This window comes from Ambystoma mexicanum, chromosome 7q (assembly GCF_040938575.1).
Source record: "Ambystoma mexicanum isolate Mex_15411 chromosome 7q, UKY_AmexF1_1, whole genome shotgun sequence".
Lineage (NCBI taxonomy): Eukaryota > Metazoa > Chordata > Amphibia > Caudata > Ambystomatidae > Ambystoma > Ambystoma mexicanum.
The window spans coordinates 19,313,165-19,336,833 of record NC_090941.1 but is presented as its reverse complement, the minus strand read 5'-3'; the positions used below and the strand labels follow the sequence as shown (position 1 = coordinate 19,336,833).

General features: G+C 45.3%; 1 protein-coding gene across 12 annotated transcripts in view; it reads right to left on the bottom strand.

Moving 5' to 3' along the window:
* The window catches only part of DMD (dystrophin), a 7,616,828-nt gene that overhangs the window by 290,856 nt on the left and 7,302,303 nt on the right, over positions 1 to 23,669 (bottom strand). For all 12 annotated transcript variants that reach the window (XM_069639082.1, XM_069639084.1, XM_069639079.1 and 9 more), the window contains one exon: positions 11,690 to 11,847. In XM_069639082.1, coding sequence (XP_069495183.1) covers positions 11,690 to 11,847 — 158 coding nt within the window. The remainder of the gene's footprint in view (positions 1 to 11,689; positions 11,848 to 23,669) is intronic.

Sequence of the window (23,669 nt, the reverse complement as noted above, 5' to 3'; positions counted from 1 at the left end):
ATATTAGTTTGTCCTCTCCCAGAACTGCAAAAGCAGACAGATGATGGAAAATGCTGCCCAGAAATATTCCCCAGTGCTCGAGCATGTCAATCACTTCAGAAGTCAAGTTCGTTAGTACCAAAAGTCATGTACGAGTGTGGACTCCTCAACATACCGAGCAAGAGAACTGTGCATGGTCAATACATTCCGAATATGGTTCATGGCCTACGAGCCAACCTTCACCTTTACATTGAAAACCATCAAAATACTTCCGTAGCATTCCGTTAACACGCCACTCAGCGGACATGCCTCGGCACTAAACTACTAGGATGGTGATTTAGCGCAGTATCAAAGCATATTAACATAACAGTTTTTACTGAGGAAACCTACTCATCCCCAGAACCACACAGAAGACCATTTTCAGCACGCCCATCATCTCTGGGATTTGTCATTTGCTGCAGTGACCCGAGTTTAACCTGCCAATCCCATAATCGCATCCAAGGCTAAAGCTCCATACCTCTTCTGCAGACTTTTCCCGTAAATTGTACGGCCATTGCAAAGTCCCCACAACCCTAGATTCAGTCACGCACACCAGCGAAGAAGCCAAATGCTTATTATTCGCGAAAGTTCCCACAATACCTCCGCTTCCTTGCAAGCGGAAGCTCTATCCATGCACGATGCTTCCCAGTGCCAAGGTCAAAAGCACCAGCTGCAATCGTCTCAGTGACGTTGGCCGCATTATCAGAGTCAATTGTTACAGCAACTTTAGATAATTAGCGTTAATAGAAGAAAAGCCGAGTGGCTTCTTTCGAGCAGTGGCAGTGGAGGGGGATTTTATTAAACATCAATAGAAAAAGCTGCTGCACGCAGGAAGGAACTGAAATCATTTGTATTCACATCCTATGCCCTTCAAACATTATCTAAGCAGTTGTGACTCATAATCTAAAAAGCTTTCAAAGGTCCTTCAATTACACAAAACAGTGATGTACGTTCTACTTTTTTTAAATACATGCTCCTCTATTGCATTAATTAAATCAGGCTTGCAGCATCTGGGAAATCGCAGGTGAAATGCTGCACAAACCTGCTTCGTTGAATTTTAACTTGACTACCTCCTTATTGCTGCTTTTTAGGAAGAAATGCATCACCCTTCATTCAAGTGACCAGAACATGTATCATTGCAATGGAAAGCACTGACCCTACCGGAGGGGCAAACAGCTTAACAAACATTACCAGTGTTGTACGGTCAGTGGCCCTCGCACGTTCTGCATTAAACACAGAGCTCTCAAACCACCTGATTGGGACACGAAAAGATCATTAGTCAGTTTTCTCCCGCTCTGAATTCTGGGGCTTGCAGTCCTGTTTTAACTATAAAAGCAAAACTCCAAGCACCAGAATGCAATTAGTTAAACCAAGACTGGTTGGGCCACTGGAACTTGAAGAGTGTGTGTGTGTGTGTGTGTGTGTGTGTGTGTGTGTGTGTGTGTGTGTGTGTGTGTGTGTGTGTGTGTGTGTGTGTGTGTGTGTGTGTGTGTGTGTGTGTGTGTGTGTGTGTGTGTGTGTGTGTGTGTGTGTGTGTGTGTGTGTGTGTGTGTGTGTGTGTGTGTGTGTGTGTGTGTGTGTGTGTGTGTGTGTGTGTGTGTGTGTGTGTGTGTGTGTGTGTGTGTGTGTGTGTGTGTGTGTGTGTGTGTGTGTGTGTGTGTGTGTGTGTGTGTGTGTGTGTGTGTGTGTGTGTGTGTGTGTGTGTGTGTGTGTGTGTGTGTGTGTGTGTGTGTGTGTGTGTGTGTGTGTGTGTGTGTGTGTGTGTGTGTGTGTGTGCGCGCGCACACCGTGGACTGTTTGCGAAATAGCAATATTTAAAAACAAAACCGTTTTATTTTTAGGTTTTGCCAATTAACACGTCAGATTTCATTCAGAGTATGCCCTGACTTTTGTAGTTCTACTGGATTTTGTAGCCAGAGAAAGTTTAGTCATACTAGGGGGTCCTCATCTCAGGCCCATTTGATCTTTTTAAGGTGTCTGTATATGGATGAACATTGCCCGAATGCGGTGCCACCTCCTTTGTCCTACCCAAAGCTGGGAGTGTAACATAGAAAACTTGGCAGCATCCCAGAAAGTGTAGGCCTCACTTGCACTGGTACTAGCGCCTCAGCCAGTGGGCGAGAGCGGTGATCCTCTGCTCTTTTTTTAATCAAGTTTTACTGTTCCTATACTTTTACTTTAAAAAGAAACCGTTCCGGAAAGGTTTCGTTTTAAAATAAAAGTGTAGGAAGCAGTTGAAAATTGCACTTCAGTGCACTGAACTGAACGTTCCCTTAAACATCAGGCACATACGTTTGGGAGTTTGTATTGCGTGGGAGGGGGCGTGGCAATGGGGTTTGTGAGGAGCGGGTGAACCAGCAGGGAACATAGTTCCACTACTTCTTTTCATACACTTCGACCACTGGCCTCAGCTCTTTTTATTGGACAGCTCCGTGGTAGAACTGAGTGCAACGTAGCTGCTGAAACTATGATACAAGTATGCTCCCAAAGGGTTGAGATACACCACCTAATCAAAACGTTGTTCGTAATGGCTTCCACCAGAGCCACTCTATATCATGGACCAATTGTGGATGAACTAGGTCGCAAAAATGGATGAGCTTCTGGATTCCTTCTCCCAGAAATTAGACTCCTCACTGCTGAAACCTAGAAGTTCCACAATGCCACAGCCGCCATAGTGGGTAACTACTAAGACTGATCCAGCAGCAAATGGTCATCAATCAACTAACCTGACAACGTACGGCAGCACTAGTATATGGACCAGTTCTGTGGGCCAATGTGCCAGCAACATTCCAGTCAACACAAACAACGCTTGTAAATGCTCTGGAGGTGTGAACTGTGACAAGAGTTTGCGTTCCACGACACATTGACTACCTCATCAAGCGGCAGTCCACTGGCTCCAAATAAAATCTAATTTAAGTACACTCATTATAAGGTGGCACCAGATGAGGGCAAGCTCACCTCAAGTGATGTCTCTTTGTCAAGAGAGCAATGCATGGCATGGTAAGTAGGGGTAAGTGACCAGACACTAATTCCAGCTGGCCCCGATATACACAGAGCTGTGCACCTTGTTAGACAGACAGGGTATCAAGAGAGACAGACTCAGAGGCTAGTTTCAAAACCTGTATTTACTAAGGATCCTGGGTTGGTGTAATGCCGAACTGGCCCCAACTCTAAAGGGATGGTTCTCTTAACGGATGTTTCTAAGGGCCGTCGATGTCTAAAAGTCCAAAACAATAATCCCGCTGTGTCTAAACCTAGGCTTGCCCAAACATCTTTTAGGAAGTCTTTAATAAGGAAAAAAAATAGTGGTTCAATGAAAAGGAAATGCAAACCACAGCTGGTTTCAGATCGTCTTACCAATGGGTGTAGTTCTGCCAGTGCAAGATAGTCCAATTCAAAAGGGGATCCCTTAGAAACTTCCACGCAGGGCACTCGCAGCAAATCAACAAAGTTCACAATATCCTTGGGTCTCTTGGGGTTCCCTTCCCCAAACTCGGTCTCTTCCAGTCCCAAACCAAAATGGTTCTGGTCAGGCCTCTCAGGGTTCCATCCTGCCCCAAGTATAGGCCTCTCTTTACACAGCTCAACAATGTCTCTTGCAGAACTCTTGTCAGGCTGCTCATGGTTACCTTCCCCAAGCTTAGGCCCCTTCCGTCTTTTAAAAAACAAAGTTTTCCTAGTCAGGACGTGCCTTTCACTGTACTGTTCTTATGTGGGGTAGCATCAGAGACTTCGAGAATGTTGGGATCTTTGATCTTCCCAAGCACGACCACTCTGACTTTTAACCCCTCTCCTTATTCCTTGCTCTTTCTTTCCAACCTCTCCCTTTTAGTGGCTTTTGTGCGCCCCTTCTTGCTTCCCTTCGTTTCCTTTTTTAACTGTGCACATTTGCACCATTTCTTCACCGTGCATACTTGCACATCCTTTAGGTTTCTTGTCTTTATATTGTGCCTCTCGCACACTTCCTTGCTTTATCATGTGCACTTGCACCTGTCCGTTTGTTTCTCGTGCCTCTTGCACACATCATGTCTTTACTCTGCTTTACTTTCTTTCAGTGGCGCTGGTGCCTTTACCTTACTTCTGTTTAACCTCTTTGTTATTTCTCACACTTTCTGTAGTTCTTGCGCTTTCTCTCTCTTTCTGTTCCGGGCAGCTTTGCAAATTGTACCTTTCTCGTGCTCCGCACCAGTCAGACGCATGCTCCAGAGTTTCTCTCTCCGACTTTCACGAAACTCACCAGGCAGCGTAGCGTTGACAGGCAGTCCCATTATGGATACACGGGGTTGAGGCCAGGGTCTCACCACCTGCCCCTCAGCTACTCTTGGGACCGGCACAGGTCCAAGGGAACAAGCACTTCACTGACCATTGCCAGCAGGATGCCTCACTCAGGCACCTTGGAGGCACGGCTCCGTAGCCACGCTGCAGCCCCTCACGAACACCAGGCTGGAGTCACGGCACACTGATCACCTACAGGCTTCAGCTCCTGCTGCTCTCTTTTCCTTGGCTTCTCTTGCCTAGACAGCATTCCCAGCTCACTCTCTGCGTCTGGGAGAACACCACCTTTTATAGTGTAGGGAACAGTAAAGGGGAGTCAGGTGTGCAAAGTTGGGATAAAGTGCCTGACTCTTAGTGGAACAACCTAGTGGTAGGTTGTAGTAGCAGTAGGCCGTGTTTTGTTTCCCAATACTTTTCCTATGGGTAATCCTCATTGATCTTAGTTACATCTCCCTCGTCTCAGTGTTTGTTGGAAATGGGGAGGACGAGATGAGGTGTGATTGAAAATACCCCATGAAGGCTGAGGGAGAGTGGGTTGGGGTATTATTGGGAATGGGGGTATACCATGTCTCACCCTTGGGCATACCCCCAATCCCTTGTGACCCTCCACCGAGGTGATCCTCCCTCGCTGGTCCACCCCTAGAGTCGGGATCCAAAAGCAATGGCCCTTCCATGGCCACCTGAATGGAAGATCCCGAGGGAGTATTGAATAGAGGTCATATTAAAAGAACTCACGCAAGCTGTCACCTATTTGAGGGAAGAGCGTATTGAACATCAGATTCTTTTGGCAAAGTCTAGATCTTGATAAACGAACTTGCAAACCAAGGCAGATCAAGGAATGAAAAAACGAAGTTGAAAGGACAGATAATTCAGTAGAAAAGCAGGACCAAAAAACATAAATGGATGTAGCTAGAGGTACAGAAACAGGGAGCACCAACAACACTGGCGCGTGAAGGCAAAAATCAGATACACTGAAATATGGGCAGTGTAATATGGCTAAGAACAGACCTCCAAAAAAGGAACTGCAGTCAGCTGTTCTGCAGATAAATGACGCATGCAAAGGATTTGCAAATAAGACCTGCACAATTGGTATCAACTCTACCGTACCAGCACCAATTAGGCATAGTCACATCACAATGAAAGTATTGGACACAATCGGCATTATGCAACCAGGTACACAGCCTACAACGTATACATCTGTAAATCCATGTGCAAGATAAAATGAATATAGTAAAAGCATTTAAATGCATCCCATGGAAAGCTGGAGAAGGCAACATCGTATTTGTACTCTTAAGGGCTGCTCCCATGGCAATAGAAATGCCTACAGAAGAAGACTTGCCAGTGTGTGGTGGATGCAGTGTAAGTGTAACATTTGCATATACAAGCATTGACCCCATTATTTTTGCAACAAACGCAATCTTCTCTCAGACTTGGAAATTGAGGTGCATTTAGACAAAGAAGCTACACATTGCCACATACACAAACACTGGTATTTGCCTGGAATAGCCCAAAGACTTAAAGAGGGCAACCTCCACTGCCTAAATGACCTGAAGCCATCCGTGGGACTTGGAGCCCGAGGGGTCCTTAGATGCTGCAGAAATCACAAATATGAATCCTAGAGTTTTATAAAGAGCGCTAGTTGGCTCTCCACAGGCGACATTTTCTGTCCAGGCCAAGGATCCAGTATGTAATCATATCAATTTCCCACAGCAGATGGGGGTATAGATCCTGCTAGGATCCAATCAGGCCACCTAACAATAGTCTCCCAGAACAAGTAAAAAAAACGTGCAGCTGCAGAATTGATCAACTTAGATCCTCATTGGACATTCTGTTACAGGAGACATGGGATCTCTCTTTAATCCCTACACACTGTTTTCATAGTTCCCACATCCAGCAAAAAAGAAAAGCAAAAGTGGAAGGAATAAAGGTGGTTTTCCACATATGTTAGTAGGAAACTGCAATAGTTACACTCAGAAATGTTCTGACAGTACTGAGGATTTGTATTTCGGGTGACTCAAGAAGCTCATCAATAACCAATAAAAAATAAAAAATGAAAGCTGATTACAGCTTTTTGGGCGGCAATCTCCTCAATAGTAAAAATCAGCCAGATGCAAATAAAGGATCTGCATCAAACGTCCTTTATTTTTGCAAACCTTGTGGACAAGTAGCTCAGGAGAAACAAACAACAACGCGTTTCACCCTTGCGGGCTTCGTCAGATTGTGAACATAAAAGACAGGCTTCTCTTTTTAACACTTTGCAAACAGAAATGTCCTTCTTTGCTTTCCATTAAACAATATCCTTGTTTCCATTCCCTGTTTGTCTGAGTGCCACCTTGGAATTGTCAAATACAATGAAAATTCAATTGTGCCAACATTATATATATACTAAAATATTGGCAATATCTAGGTGTCTGGTGCTTTGAATAAAGTGCATAGTGCTCATAATACAACAGCAACCTACCAACAATGTTAATAATTCATTGGTATTCCCAAAATGCTGGTTATTTTAATAAAGTGCATAATGCTTGCCATACATCAAAACACAACAATTGCACCTCAATGCGAATGTATTTTTTAGTATCATTTTTTGGCATTTGACTTCCTTTTGTGTACATAGTATTACTCTTTGCCATATAGATATGCCCAATATAATATACATTTGATAATATCAGCGTCATGCATATATTGTACCACCAATGTTGCTAAAGTGTCTGGTGCTTTGAATAAAGTGCATAGTGCTCACATTATAGCAGCAATTGTCCAACGGTATTGATAACTCATTGTTATTGCTAAAGAGCCAGTTATTCGAATAAAGTGCATAGTACTCTCAATATAAAAAACCATTATACCTCAATACCGTGAAGTTTTATAGTGAGATTTGAAATTCATGACGTCATTTTGAATTAACTCTTTGTCCTATGACATTAGTTATAGAATGCATGACGTTCACATCAGTTTCATATATTAATAGCATGTACTTCTCAGAGTTACCACGTATTCATTTGTATTATTTCTTTGTTATGTATACATTGTATTTAATCAAATTTCATATGAACAAAATAAAATACTTCAATATCATGATGTTTTGACCATCCATAGTACACTAAATTGCCATATACACAATTTGATGAAATCTACATTATATTTAGTCAAATTCCATATGAACAGAATAAAATGCCTGATGTATTTAGTCAATTTCATTAAGTCACCTTCTGATTGATTGAAGATTAGGCATTTTTAGACATACCAAACAATCTCTGTTTGTCTACTTGTGGTTATCTAAAATCAGATCACAAGGAGAGGCAAGTAGGGAATGAGCATATTTTCAAGTGTTAAAAAGAGCCTGTAACAGATTAACATGGTGCAAACGTAATTTAAAAAGCTCCCTACATGTTAAAAAAAAAATGTTAAAAGTATTATATAGAAAAATGTGCTAAAAAGTATCAAAACTGAGCAACAGTATTATAATCTCATATTTTCAAGCACAAAATCAATGTTATATTGCAACAATTATACCCAGAATGGTCTAGTTTCCCACAAAAGTGTAGAGTTCCTCGTCTTTATTGTGACCACCTGGGTTTTTGTGTGGTAATCAATGATATATTTGCATTCAGTTTGTCTCAATCTTAGTTCCCGGTTGCCTCCTCTCGGGTGTGGTAGAATTTTGTCTATGCCAAAATACTTTAAAGAAGAAATGTCTCCATTATACTTTTCTTCAAAGTGCTTTGCAAGGGGGTAAGAAGGATCTTTATTTTTGATGGCTCGAAGATGTTGTGATACTCGAAGTTTCACTTCTAGCTTTGTGCTTCCTATATACCAGAGGTTACAATCACATGTAATTGCATAAATAACATAGGTTGTTGAGCAAGTGATGTGTTTAGTAATAGTCACTTTCTTCTGGGTTCGTGGATGTATATAGTGTTTAAGGGATACCCCGTGTTTGCAAGCCTTACATTTTGTGCATTTATAGAAACCACCTTGATTACTTGCTAACCATTGACTTGTTGGTTGTGTCAGGGTTATGAAGAGACTTGGTGACAATTCCGATGGTAATGATTTTGCTTTCTTAAATGTCACACTGGCCTTCTCCTGAATGCATTCTTTAATATCTGGATCTTTCTGTAGTAACGACCAACGTTTGGCCAAAATCTTCTGAATTTCTTTTGCCCCATTGTTATAGGTGGTGATAAACCGTATTTTTTTTAAATTTGGTTTCCTGTAATTTCTGTTCACTTTTCTCTTTGTTTTTTCTGAAAATATCTGCTCGAGTTTGTTTGGCACATTTGTTGAATGCACTGTTGATTGTCGACTTCTTGTAGCCTCTTGCCATAAAATTGGCCGCTGTTATTTTGGCATTCTCTTCAAATGTTTTGTTTTCGCTACAATTTCTTTTCATTCTTAAGAATTCACTGTATGGTATGCTATTCTTTAGGCATTTCGGGTTTGCAGTTTCCGCATGAAGTAATTAATTTGTGCTGGTTGGTTTACAGTAAATTTCCGTCATCATTACATCATTTCTTATCTTAATCTTAGTGTCAAAAACACCAATTCTGTTGGATCATGTTGCTCGGTGAATTTAAGATTAGTGTCCTGTGCATTCAAAATATTTAAAAAAGACATCCATTCTTGTTCATTGCCTTCCCATACTATAAATAAATCGTCAATGTAACGTCACCATAATGCCACCTTATTGGTGTATATGAGTAAGGTTTCTTCAGCAAACAATTTGGCTTCCCAAGCCCCCATAAAGAGGTTTGCATATGTGGGTGCCACTGTTGTGCCCATGGCAGTCCCACATAATTGCTTGTAATATTGGCCGTCAAACATAAAAGCATTGTGTGTAAGGCATATATATATAGATCAGAGACCCTCCAACTGCAGTAATAGAACTATGCTCATATTTGGGGGAAACTTTAACCGAGTGGTCTTCAAATTTGTGTCCTAACTTGCTAATATTGGAAAACTTGCAAAATCGGCAATATCCTGATATCGGCTGTACTGATAGCACATGGCCGGACCGCGCCATGTGCAGGGCGAATGGGTGAATCCACTTACATGGTCCTGCATTGCAGTTGGTTTTGGAGCTCAGCAATACATTGGGCCTTCCACCCAGTAAGCTCTCTGCTCTCTCCTTATAAATCAGGTTTGCAGAAATGTTTCCTGGATTGTTCAGCATCCCATGCCAGGGTGCTTTTATCACTGCTAGTGTGTTTGGAGAAACTTGAGGGGGATGTTTCCAATTGTCACAAACCTAGACTCTTAGCTATATATGGCATGTCTGAATACACAGTTTTTAAAATTTCAAACTTATCCCATTGGCAGTTCAACTTGGCCCACTATGGACCAGTAGTGCCTAGGGCCCTAGGAGTATCGCATCACTGGGATAATAGGGTTTTAGGGCCACACCTCTGGGCAGCAGGCTAATGCAAGGAACGTGATCAGAGGACTGATCTGGGCCACTTCTGTACTTTGGGATGTTTCCTTCTTCTGGGCCATGTGCCCGGGTCTTTTGTACTGGACTCCTTCTTGGAATTCACTCTAATATATACCTGCGTGGTGTTGAAGAAGGGATGGACAACAACAATAAGGGGATGTCCTATTGTGCCTTGACGAGGTTGGAGGGCCTATGGGATCCCACTCCTTCCCATCCTCTGGAATATAGTTCGTGTTGTGGCTGGCCTAGTCCAATCTCTTGGGGCTCACTCCCCTCACAAGGGAGTGTAGGGAGCGCCTCCAACTCACCAGATAGTACTTTGGGGACCCCCCAGCAATCCCTGTCCACAAAGCAAAGATTAAGATTATTCGGTTTGACCATCGTGGCACGTCCATCACACAAAGCCATATGATCTCACAGAAAATGCAGTCGCCTGCATGTCGGTAACACTATCATTCCCGATCTTCAGTTGCCTCAGAAAATGTCACACATGCTCTGTTTTTGACAGGATTGGACTACTTCACTGCCACTTATTTCAGTGTCTAATCTTTTGACTGACTTTCAACAGAGCAACGACAATGTGTTTACCCTCAAAACTTGGGACTTTTACCAGCCTGAAAACATTATGCTGGATTCTTGTCAGAGATTCATCCTGAAGACACTGTGCATTGTCCACTTATCCTGTGTGAAAACTGAAACTTTGTACGTGAATTCAACCTTATGTAGACAGAAATCACAAAGAAACTTGAAATCTGCCAGCTTCAACTTACTTGCCAACACCACATTCAGGATGAGAGGCCATGAAGACTGCACACTTGCAGTAGTGATTTCAACTCATTGTAATAATCTTTTGAAATTAGAGAAGAATTCAACCAAATGTTCAAGAAACTGTCCAAGACCTGTCTGTTGCGACAGACATTTCATGAGTAATTCAAGTGCTCTTACACAGTTCTATGAGGACTCATTTTGTGTTGCCCTTTAATGTCCGTTGATGATACTATACCTCTGCCTAATTATGAATAGGATTGCTTGCCTATTACTGATGTACCCTTGCTCGTTACTTTCTTGATATATGTCATGTCATTTATAACGCGCCTGTACACAAGCTTTTCTTTTCCCTGCGTTAGAAAATGTCTTTGATGCATGCTTGGCAACCTGCAAAAACCTAATAAATTCTGCTAATGTGAAGCAACCATTACACATGCTAACAGCTCTGCTCGCTGGACACGCGCAAGGAGCCCCAAATGCACTTTGACTACAACACTATCTTCAGCATAAAGCATATTGCAGCAAAACAGATAAACAGCCTCAGTTGCACTTGTCCCATCATCATATTATGAAAATCGCCAGATTAATGTTTTGATATGATTATCTATTATGCTTATCGAAGCCCTGCGTTTAAGCTCAGTTGTCCAGGGCTGTCCTTGCGAGCGAGGTTTCTGAAAACGAATTCTGCATGAAATGTTTAATAATCCTGTGGCAAACGAGTGTCCTTTAATCTCTGGATGGAGAGAATAGCAAAAACAACAGAGCCATAAACCAACATGTCTTGCCACATGTCTTGCCTTTTAAATATTTAACAACGCTAAGAGTGAAGCCCACACACACTAACGCCAGTGCTATTTATCATGCAGAGTTTTGCTCCGAATCACCATCACTAATCAGGAGGCAAATAAGTCTTTAAAACTCCTTCGTCTGAAGGCTTTTAATTTACTAGAGCGTGGTTGTCTTTGTGCACCATACTACTTATTAAGCAGAAAAAAAGCTGCCTTTAGAGAAAGGCAGGCCAAGGCAACAGATTAGTGAGCTATAATGAGAAATTCGAGTAAACAATCCCGGGCAGGGAAGTAATATCCATTTATTTCCTTCCTGTATTAAAAATGCATAGAAACGAAAATGCTGGGGTAAGGTGGAAGTAGAAAAAAAAGCAGAATGGGAAGGAAAAAAAATCAATTTGCTTACAAATTGGAAGCAGCTCCGAACACTGGGTTCAATGTTGCTACCGCCGAAGGAGGCCACTTCTCCCAACTGCCGGGGGATCTGGATCGAGTCGTGCAAGAGGAGGCCCAACCTGCGCTGGTCACAGAAGCCGCTGGAACTGGCCACTTGCTTAAACAAATCTGCAGGAAAAGAGACAGCAAGCAGTGAAGAAAAGAGCAAAGGTCTGAAATCACCAAGATATCGCAGTCCCAGTACAATCATCACATTAGAATGATGCGGAAGGAGCAAAGACCACCTTCAAGCTCATCTCACAGATTCATGTTTGGAAAACATTAGCAAACAAAATCGCTTAACAAGTTTGAAAGCATTTACTTGAATAGAAGCTTTCTGGTGCCAGGAAGCAAAATCAGGGCATTTCCTCAAATTGCTCAAATCTAATCACCTTACGCACACAAAAAACTAAGGTCAGCAGGGAATGCGAATAGCCGTGAAACTATTTTCCATTTCATTTTCAGTTCCAAATGGAAGGTTTCTTATTGGTCAGCCTCCTTCTTGAAGGTGGGTATTATACATACCAGGGTCCCACCGATGGACCATCTTCCTTAATAAAACATTTCTTTTAAAAACCTTACATACCATATTATACATACCAGGGTCCCACCGATGGACCATCTTCCTTAATAAAACATTTCTTTTAAAAACCTTACACTATCATTTGTTTGAATCAATAAATACGAACGGTCCATCAGAGTTAAGACCTGATGTACTATAAAAGAAATGTATATTCAACGCAAAAAAATAAATAAACACATTTAAAAAAGGTTTTCATTTGCGTGTTCCGACTGGCAGATGAGATGATGTGCCGGAGCCAGGGAACTTGCTTCCTGATGCAATATGATTTTATTTACAGTGCACCACACCAAGCTTTCGGTTTCAGTGCACAACTGGCTGGAACACCGCCACCTTTCTTTCCTTGCAAATCTCAGAAGCGTATCTGCCCATATTCCCACTACACACAGATACCACAGCTAAATGTTCTCCACTTCTGTTAAATGCATCCAGACACAAAAATATCTCAGCACAATACAGATAGGCCCATTACAGTCAGCACTACCTCCAACTCTCCATTGTAGTCCTAGCCCAAAACCTCCTGGCTGTTTGCTTTCCTTGTTCCAATGACTAGATCACAGTTCGAGAATGCACCACTGTAACTGTCCCAACTGTAAATAAGATGTATCCAGGAGTTTGAATCACAATATACTAGGGGGTTGTAGCCTGCGGCTGTCCGGATTGTTTGGAATACAACTCCCATGATAGCTCACCATGGACTATGCTGGCTAGGGCTGATGGGATATGTAGTCCAACATATCAGAAAAAAAAAGATTTCAGATCCCTGCCATATAGTGAAGGCGCCTTGGCAGCCTCTCCAACCCACAGAACTGCAGCCCCTGTTCTTGCGTTGAAAGTGTGCTCCGTTTCCCGGTCCCTCTTCCCTTCTTTCTTCCTTTCTCCTTTTCCCTACAGGGTGCTAACATTAAGTTACTCACTGCAGTGACTACATAACTCCTAGTCCATAGCCCCCTTTCCTCCATACTTTTGGGACATTCAGTCCTACTGGACAGGATCAGAGCACCTTCGAAGCATCAAAAATTATTTTTGCACTTCTTTTATTTTTATGCAGGGCCGCCATGCGTGGCTGTAGCCCTGCCTTCCTGAGTCCTGCCCAGCGCATCGCCATCCAGTCCTTTTCCATCGCAAAAGTTGAAGGACAAATTAGCAAATAGAGTAATCTTCTTAGAGGGGAAGGCTGGTGAGGTGTATGGAGGTAAGGGGGCTATGGACTAGTAGAAGGTAGTCACTACAGTGAATAACTTTGTTAATACTCGTACGCCTGGCCCCTTTCCTCCATACTTTTGGGAGATTCCCAAGCATAAACCTAAGGAAAAGGTGGATGGAAATTGTTTACAGAAAAAGGTTTTTGAGCACTGCCTGGCCAAACTGGGCATCAGGCCGGCAACTGAGATCAAGGCAATAGTGCTTACAGAAAGCCGAAGGAGAAGACCAGGTAGCTGCTTTGGCAATGGTCTCCCATGGTACATATTTTTGAAAAATGACAGCCGCTGCTTTACCTCACACTAGATGTGCATGGATGCTTTAGTAGCTTGCAGGCCTTGTACTGTATAAGCTTCTGAGATACACAAAGCAACCCGACCCAAGATGGAAGCCTTGGAGGCAGGAGTACCTTATGGATTCTCAAAGGTAACTGAGGTGAGAAGAGCCTCTGAGGTCGCTTGTTCTCTGCAGGTAAAACTTAACTGCTCTCCCAACATCCATGTTATGGATGACTCTTTCTGAAGACTAGCAAGGAAATCGTTTGGTTGGGAAGGAAGGAAGGAAGGAAGGAAGTGTGCGGAGCACTAGCTTGTCCTTATGAAAAACCAAGAAATGATACGGAGTAGATAAGGATTATAGTTGACCTATTCTTCTGGCCGATATAACCGCTATCAGAAAGGCCACTTTGCAGGTAAAGAATTTGAGTTCCTCAGTGGTTAGTGGCTCGAAGGGTTTAGAGCGATGAGGACCACATTGAGATCCCATTTTGTATGAGGAGGCTTGACCCTAGGAAAAAGATGAAGCCCAGCAAAATGTCTCTTTATTATCAGATTTGTCAGAGTGAAAGCGCAATTATCCATGCTAAGGTATGCCCCAATGGCAGACAAATAAGGTCTGCATGTCAAAATGTGGATGCCCGTGGCCGCGAGATGAACGACAGGACACAGTCAAAAGAAGCCTGACGAGGGTCAAGCTGTTTGGCAAGGCACCAGTGACCGAATCTAAGCCATTTGCTACTGTACTGGGCTCGTGTTGAGGGTTTGCGTGCTGCCCGAATTATATGCATATTGTCTTCTGAGAGACTAAACAGCACTAAGGATTGGAACTCAGGAATCATGCTGCTAAACTGAAGCATTGTGGGGAGGCATGCCACACTTGTTGATTGTTCTGGTGCAGAACATTGGGGGGGGGGATCTGCGGCAACCTGATCGGACTGCGTATGGAAAGGTGCTGAAGTTCTGAGAACCAGAAGCTGGCTGGCCACCAAGGAGCTTTGAGCAGCAGAGTGCAATTGTTGGCACTCTTGAGTTTCCAAAGCGATTGATGCATCAATGGCAGAGGAGGGAAGGCATATGCTAGCTTGTTGTCCCACAGAATCTCAAGTGCATCCCCCACAGAAGATGCACTGAGTCGGTCCCTGGAGGCATAGCACAGAAGCCTTTTGTTGGCTGATGTCTTGAACAGGTCCACTGTCAGAGTGCCCCACTCTGAGAAAAGGTGGACAAGAATGTTCTCGTCGATCTCCCACTTGTGGTTTGCTATAGACTGGCGGCTGAGGGAATATGCTGCAATAATGTTCCACCCAGAATGTGCACTGCCTGTAGCCAGATATTGGTCGGAACAACCCATTCCCAAATCTGGATGGCTAGATTGACAAGTTGGGGAGCGCCCCGTTTGTTCACATAGAACATTGACACCGAATTGTCTGCGTATTCTCGCTACTTTGCTGACAATGGAAGGCCAAAAAGCTTTTAATGCCAGCAACCCGGCCAAGAGCTCGAGATAACTGATACGAGACATCCTGTCTTGGTATCCATAGGTCGAAAACCTCCAGATGATTCAGCGTAGTTCCCCAGCCCAGAAGGTAGAAGTCCGTTGTTATAGTGAGTTGAGGTGAAGGCTTCTGAAAGGAGGCTCCCACTGAGAGATTGACAGGCTTTGAACACCATTGGAGGTCCGCCAGCATAGAAGGGATTGCTATCATTTGGGAGTCTGGGTCTGAAGCTTGAGACCAATTGCTCCGTAACGTTAGTTGCGTGTGCCTCATCCTTCGCCTCACCAAAGGAAGAGCCAAACACATGAGGCCCAGAAGTCTTTGAAACCACCATGCTGACGTGTTGGATGAGACGAGAAAGGGTTGGCAAGTGACTGACAAGTCCGTTATCCCATCCTCTGTTAGAAAGATTTAGGCTTTGATGTTATCCCAGCGAAAAGCTAGGAAAATAAGATTTTGAGAAACAGTCAGACAACTTCCACGAGTTTATCGACAGTCCAAGGTGGAAGAGTAGTTGGAGAAGGGATTGAAGATTGTTTGCTGCAGTCTTTTGACAGTAACTTCGAATCAGCCAGTCGTCTAAATATGGATAGAAGTGGATCCCCTGGAGCCTGAGGAATGCTGCAATGACTGCCATAATCTTCGTAAAGACCGGTGGTGCTAAACTTAGACCAAAGGGGAGGACTTGATATTGGAAATGTTCCATCCCTATCGAGAAGAAAAGGAATTTGCGGTCGTGAGGCCATATTAGGATATGCATGCAAGCATCCTGGAGATCTACCATGCTGAGCCAGTCACCCTTCCGAAGAGAGAACCTTAACAGGTTGGGTGTGATCATCTTGAATTTCTCTTGGGGAAGGGAGAGGTTAAAATTGGACAGGACGAGGATAGTGCGCAGGCCGGCCTGGTTGGGTTTGGGTACTGAACAGACAGGACTACATTCCCTCCCTTTGTTCCAATGGAGGTAAATGCTCCGCCGCCCTGAGGTCCAAGAGGTTCTGCACCTCAGCCCTGAGAGAAGGAGACCTTGTCTGATTCAAAGGGGGGTGAGAAGGTGGAGTATCTGGAAGGGGTAGCCAAAAGCACGACCGGCGACAGACAAAACCCACTGGTTGTCTGTTATGGTCCTCCATGCCTCCAGATGAGACAAAATCCTTCCTCCCACTGGAGTCTCAGTGATCGATGAGAAACATCCTTTTGTATATTTATCGAAGGCAAGGGATCCTGTAGCGGAAGAGGAGGCTGGGGACCGGAAGAAAAACTGCCTGCCTTGTATCTGCTGTTTGTGCCAAGACCCACCTGAGGAACGATCTGCCTGGTGCGCTCTTCGTTCTTGAAACCCTCTGAAGCCCGAAAAGGATCTTGTTCGGGATTCTGATTTCTGAGTATAGATCTTAGACCGAGTAGGTTTTGCTAAAACAGAAAAAGACTTGGCTGTTGGCATACTCGCTTTGCTTTTGTTAAGTTCCTCATCAGTGGAGGAATGGAAAAGCACTTTTCCCTCAAAAGGAAGGTCAAGCACCTTTGCTTGGACCTCCCTTGAAAACTTTGTACCATGGAGCCGCGCCTGGTGGGAAACATCAACCCCAAACAGGCACTGGGCTGAAGTGTCCACGTGATGGGCTGCAGTCTCGAGCAGATCCTGAGCCAACACTCTGACATCAGACAGACCCTCTTTGAAGTCCTCCATGTTGTCTTGAGGAATACAATCTTGGAATTCTGACAATTCTTTCCAAGGGTTGAGGTTGGCTGCTGCAAGTATGACCTCAGTATTTGCCTGACCAAGCTGAAGCCCTGCCTTGGCAAATACTTTTCCGATTGGATTGTGTCCTCCCACGTATTCCTCATCTTGTGATATTAGTTTTCGCCGGCTATGCTGCTTCGGAAAAAAAATTCGGCAGAGGGCAATGTGCAAGAGGTCGTGGTGTATGTCCCTCCACAGGCTCCGTACCGTGTCAACATCACCATCAGTATATATAACTCGTGCAGCGCCCGTTGACTTCAGTTCCGTTTTTCCCCGATTGCTTCACTCTCGAGAATGGCGCGCTTCGAAATTTTCTTCAGAGAATGTCGCCTTCATCTACTCCTGCTACACTCAAAACTGGGTTCAAAAAATGTATCGACTGTGGTTCGAAGATGTCGATAACGGATCCTCACCGCATTTGTCTTTGGTGCCCAGGTTCAGATCATCGAACCTGCAACTGTGGCTCCTGTCGGTCGATGACAGAGAAGGCCCTTCATGAGAGGAAAGGTAAACTGGCGGTGGGGCAGGATGCTTCTAAGGCCTCTTTGAAGGCCTTGTCGAAAATACATAAAAAATCATCCGATTCAAAAGAATCGGAGCGTTATGTTATGTTATGTTATTTTGCATTTATATAGCGCCTTATATACCATTGGTATGGTCTGAAGGCGCTGGAAGGTTGAACGTCCTTGGGAACCGAAGTTCAGGTCAGTAGAGAGAGTAGAGGGAGTGCAAAAGTGCGTGTGCGCACCGGGTATGTGTGCAGCTGGTGCGGAAATCGAGTGGTAGCTGCTTCTTAGCTGTAGGTGTGGTGGTTGAGAGGTCAGGAGTATGTGTTCGCTGTGGTCGGTTTTACCCAGAACGAGTGTGGCTGCGTTAGGCCTGAGGAGAACGCCTGGCTGGGGGGTGTGCAACCAGCAATGATTACTTAGAGTGATGTGGAGTAAGTGGGAGATGTAGATATGAGAACATTTATACCGAATGGTGTCATAGTATCTCTGTGTTCTAGATGAGTGGTGATGTAAGGGGGAGAGTAAGCGTGGGGTGTGATATGTTGTATGTTTTCAAGTGTTTCCATCATTCCAAAGCATGTTAGGTATCGTCCGTTGCACAATATTCGTCCGTTCCTCATACTCGTCCGTTTCACAGATTCGTCGGTCATTATCATCGTCTAGTTCACACCCTCCTCCAGTCCGCACACTCGTCTAGTCCGCACACTCGTCCAGTCCACACACATTCGTCCAGTCCACACACATTCGTCCAGTCCACACACATTCGTCCAGTCCACACACTCTTGTAGTTTATACTCGTCTAGTCTGGATACCGGCTCCAGATAGGGCACTCGTTCAGTCTACAATGGTCGTCCGGTCCATCCACTCATCGGAAAAGCCAACTACTTGTCTGCTCTGTCTGTTCATCCATTTCATACACTCATATGCTCTATGTTTTTTGTCTGCTCCATGGAATCATCTGTTAGGGACACTCGTCCGCACCATACATTTATCCGCTTCACCCAATCGTCCGCTCCATATATACATCCGCATCCGACACTCGTTCGTTCCATATAAACATCCGTTCCATACGGCCATCCACGCTACACATTTACTTTTTCGCTCTCCTTATTCATCCGCTTTCCACAATCATTCGCTTCGCACTAACCTGCTCTCCACACTCGTCCCTTCTCCACGCTCCTCAGCTCTCTTCTGGTCTCCACGCTCGACTGCACTCCGCACTCATCCGCGCTTCACACTCATCCGCCATCCGCTCTCCACACTCATCCGCCATCTGCTCTCCACACTCATCCGCCATCCGCTCTCCACACTCATCCGCCATCCGCTCTCCACACTCATCCGCCATCCGCTCTCCACACTCATCCGCTCTCTTTTCTCATCCGCCATCCGCTCTCTTTTCTCCACAACTCGTCCGCACTCCACAACTCGTCCGCACTCCACAACTCGTCCGCACTCCACAACTCGTCCGCACTCCACAACTCCTCTGCTCTCCGGTCTTAACCGCACGCTTCCGTTTAGTGTTTTTGTCTGTTCTGTACGCTTCATCCATTCTAACTATTTCATTTATGTCAATCACTGTATTCCTTTCTCATTCATTTAGGTCCCTTTCATCGGTTCAGATCTCCAAGTTTCTCAATGATTTATTCCTATTTTCTGTTTCACTGATTTTGATCTACTTTACTCGTTTAGGCCAGTTTTGTGTTTCTAGTTTACATTCGAGTTTATTTAGCTGTCATTTCTCGCTTCATGTAGTTTGATGGTTCGGTATTATTGTGATGATGCTAGATTGGTTTTATGGGAAGAGCCAGGTTTTCAGTAGTTTGCTGAAGGACGTTATGTCCTCAGTTAGGCGGATGTGGGGCGGGAGTGAGTTCCACAGGATTGGTGCCAGGGCAGAGAATGATGATCCGCCTAGCCTGAATGAGTTTGTCTTGGGAATTACTAGGAGGCCGGCTGAGCTAGATCTTAGTGTGCGAGTGGGATGATAAGGTAGTAGTTTGTCTTGAAGATATTGCGGTCCAGTTTTATGCAGTGCTCGATGGGAGAGGCATAAGGTTTTGAAAGCTACCCTACGGGCTACTGGAAGCCAGTGCAGTGTTTTAAGGGCTGGGGATATGTGGTCTCTTGGATTGAGCGCAAGTAGCATTTTGGCCGCCGCGTTTTGTGCTCTTTGGAGTTTATTCAGTTGGTAGGCATGGATTCCGAGGTATAGGGGGTTTCCGTAGTCCAGTCTAGATATAACGATTGGACAGCGGAGACTCTGTTGGGAAATGAGAGGTATGGAAAGACGCGCCTAAGGTTTTTGAGGTGGTAGTGGCAGGACTTTGAGACATTGTTCACTTGGCGCGAGAGTGTTAGGTCGGAGTCTAGGGTGCATCCGAGATTTTTTACTGTTTTGGAGGGTGTAGGTGAGCTGCCCATGGCGGGTGGCCAGGGTAGTGGGTGCGGAAGAAGGTCGGAGTTGCCGCTAACCATGATTTCTGTTTTGGAGGGGTTTAACAAGAGGTGGCTTTGGGTCATCCAGCGCTCTATGTCTACAAGGCAGGATGCCAGGTCGGGTTGGGAGTTGGGTTTCGAGTTCAGGAATTTTAGAATTAGTTGAGTGTCGTCGGCGTAGTTGTAACATAGGATGTTGTGTGAACGAATTATTGGTGGGAGGGTGGTCAGGTAGAGGTTGAACAGGAGGGCGGATAGACATGCTCCTTGAGGGACTCCCGTGTCGACTGGTCGAGCTTGGGAGGTAAAGCTGGAGAGTGTTGTTATTTGGTGTCTGTCTTTGAGGAATGAAGCTATCCATTTAAGAGCGGTTCCACGAATTCCTAGGGAGTGGAGGCGGTCTAGGAGGATTGAGTGATTGATCGTGTCAAAGGCAGCGGATAGGTCTAGAAGGATTAGAGCGGCACATCCTGCGGAGTCTGCTGTCATTTTAAGGTCGTCCCAGATCGAGGTTATGGTTGTTTCGGTTCCGTGCCGAGTTCTGAAACCTGATTGGGCGGGGTCAAGGAGATTGTTGGCTTCGATAAAGGCGTTTAGTTGGGAGTAGGCGGTTCGGTCAATGAGTTTAGCAAGGAATCTGGTGTTTGAGATTGGGCGGTAGTTTTTGGGCTCGAGAGGGTTGAGTGAGGGATTTTTAATTAGAGGTTTGACGTGTACCATTTTGAATGCTTCGGGAAAAATACCGGAGGTAAGGGAGGCATTTATGATAGATCTTGCGTGTTCTCCAGCACGGGTAGAAGCAAAGATTTCTTTAAGGGTTGTGGCTGGGCAGGGGTCCAGAGGGGATCCAGAAGGTTTGCGAGCTGATAGAAGTTTGAGAAATTGTTCTGGTGATATTGGACTAAAGGATTCGAACATTGGTTGAGTAGAGGTTGCATTTGACGGGCTGGCCGGTATGGGAGGGGGATTGTTAATTGGATGAATGAGAGCCAGTTTGGTGTTTAGAGTTTTTGTCCTTTCAATGGCTGTGGTGTAAAAGTGGAGGGAGAGTGAGTCACAAGTGATTGTGACGGGGTCGGGACGGTTGTGTTACAAGTTGGGTTGGTGAATTCGGAGATGATTTTGTGGAGTTCTTTGCTTGGGTTTTTGCAGTTTAGGATTCGGGTGTTGTAGTGGGCTTTTTTAGCTTTCCGGATTTCAGCCTTGTAACGGTACAAGTGTCGGGCCAAGGTGGTCCTGCTCTCGAGGGTTTTCTCTTTTTGCCAATTGCGGTCTAGGTATTTGTAGTGTTGTTTACTGGTCTTCAGCTCAGGAGTGAACCATCTGGGGAACGGGCCACGGAGGGTTGATGGTTTGCATGGAGGGGTGAATCGCATCAGAGATGTGTTGAGCCATGAGTCAAAGGCCTCAGGTGTTAGTTGGTTGTTAGTGTGGCAGGTAGGTGGTGGAGACTGGATGAGTGCCTCGGCTAGGTCCGGGGTAATTATTCGTTTTTTCCAGCATTTTCGTAGGTTAGGAGGTTCAGATGCGGGTACCGGTAGGAGGCCGGGTGCGGGGATGGCAAACGAGAGAATGAAGTGGTCGGACCAGATGATAGGGGTGGGGGGTTTTAACCGAATCTGGTTGTTGGAGCTAAAGATGGCGTCAAGAGTGTGTCCTTTAAATGTGGGGTTGGAGATTAATTGCATCTAGACCGTCAATCAGGGTGTGTGCCATAGGATTGGTGGGGATGTCGAGCCATATGTTGAAGTCTCCGAGAAGGGTGAGGTTGGGATGGTTTGTTTGGAGGGTGGCAATAGAGTCGCAAAGGTTGTTTGCAAAATGTCTATTGTAGCCAGGGGGCCTGTAGATTATTAGGAAGGTGTGTGAGAGCGACAGGGAGAGGGATAGTTTAACGAGGAGGGATTCGCAGGATGGAATGGAGGGTTGGTTGTCCATGATTGAGGCGCGGAAGAGAGATTTGAAGACAAATGCTACCCCCCCTCCTCTGGACGGACGGTTCAGTGGGATGAGGCTGTAGTTGGGCGGAAAGGCTTCATTTGCAATTGGGCTGAAGTCATCAGAGAACCAGGTTTCGGTGATGAAAACTAGGTCTGGTTTGACGGAGGTGAGGAGGTCAAAGATGCAGTGTCTGTTTTTCGCTACAGAGCGGGCGTTAAATAGGATACAGTTCACATCGGCAGGGAAGGTTGGTTTTGGTGCTGTAGCGGGATTGGGCGGAGGGGAAGAGAGTGGAGGGAGAGGGGTAGGGTTGGTGATGCTAGGGAAAAGAGGGCGAGCCGGGAGATTTGCTGGCTTACGGCGAGGTTGGGTGGATGTGTGTTGTGGGATGATCGGGTTTGGGGAGGGGGATTTGAGGACGGAGGGAGGGCGGTTGGGAGTTTAGGTTGCGGTTGAGGAGAAATCAAGGGAGAGGGGTTTCAGGAAGGAACAGGCCACGGGGGAGGGGGGAGAATGTGGGAGGGAGGAGGTGGGTCGAGACAAGGGAGGCAAGGAGAGCAGAGAGGTTGAGGGGGACCAGGAACGCTTCCTCTTTAGTTTCTTTGCTGCGATTGGTGTGAGAGAGGGTAGGGGGGTCAGAGGGGGAGATGGAGGCAGCTTCGGTTCTCGCTAGGGCTAGGCGCGCAGTTTTTAGGAAGGGGAAAGGGTGCAGTCGGGGGGGAAGGTGGCAGGGGTATGATGGCAAGGCGGGGGGTGGGTGACTGCAGGGTGGGGTGTGGTAATGGGGGGAGTGGGCGTGGGCAGTGCTGGCGGGTCGGCAGTGGGGTTCAGGAGATGAGTGGTCTTGGGGTGGGTGGCACGCCATCGTGCCCCCTGGCTTGGTGTTTGGTGAGGGTGCTGGCAGGGATTGCGGAGGATGGTGGGTTTTCTTGGGAGGGGGGGAGGAGGGCAGATCGGAGAGTGGAGGGGGTCGATGGGAGTCATTTGTAACGGGCACTGGTGGAGTTGGAGTGACTCACACTTATAGTAACACTTCTGGGCTCAACTAGTCGAGGACTAATTGGTACGGTTCTAACTGCAGTTGGGTATACTTTCTAAATGCAGTTGGGTATACTACTGAGTTGAGCAACTTTTCAGAGAGGCTAATGGGCGCAACTTCAAATGTAGTTGGGTATACTTCTAAATGCAGGTGGTAACAGTCCTAAATTCAACTTTCTCAGAGAGGCTATTGGGTGCAATTTTTAAATGCAATTTGGTACACTTCTAAATGTTCTCAGAGCGGGTGTAGGGTACAGTTCTAGAATGCAGGTGGGAACAGTTCTTAAATCGACTTTCTCAGCGAGGTAATTGGGCGCCGCTTCTAACTAAAATGAAATATTACTAATGCAGGTGGGAACAATTCTGAATTTATCCTTCACAGAGAGGCTATTGGGTGCAACTTTCAAGTGCAACTGGGTAAACTTCTAAAACGCTGTTGGGAACAATTCTGAATTTAACTTTCACAGAGAGGCTATTGGGTGCAACTTTCAAGTGCCACTGGATACACTTCTAAAATGCAGTTGGGTACATTTCTAATTGCATGTGGGAACAGTTCTAATTCAACTTTCAGAGAGACTAATGGGTGCAGCTTCTAAATGCAATTGGGTACATTTCTAAAATGCCATTGGATACACTTCTAATTGCAAGAGGGAATAATTTGAATTTCAACTTTCTCAGAGAGGGTGCAGGGTACAGTTCTAGATGCGAGTGGGAGCAGTTCTTAGT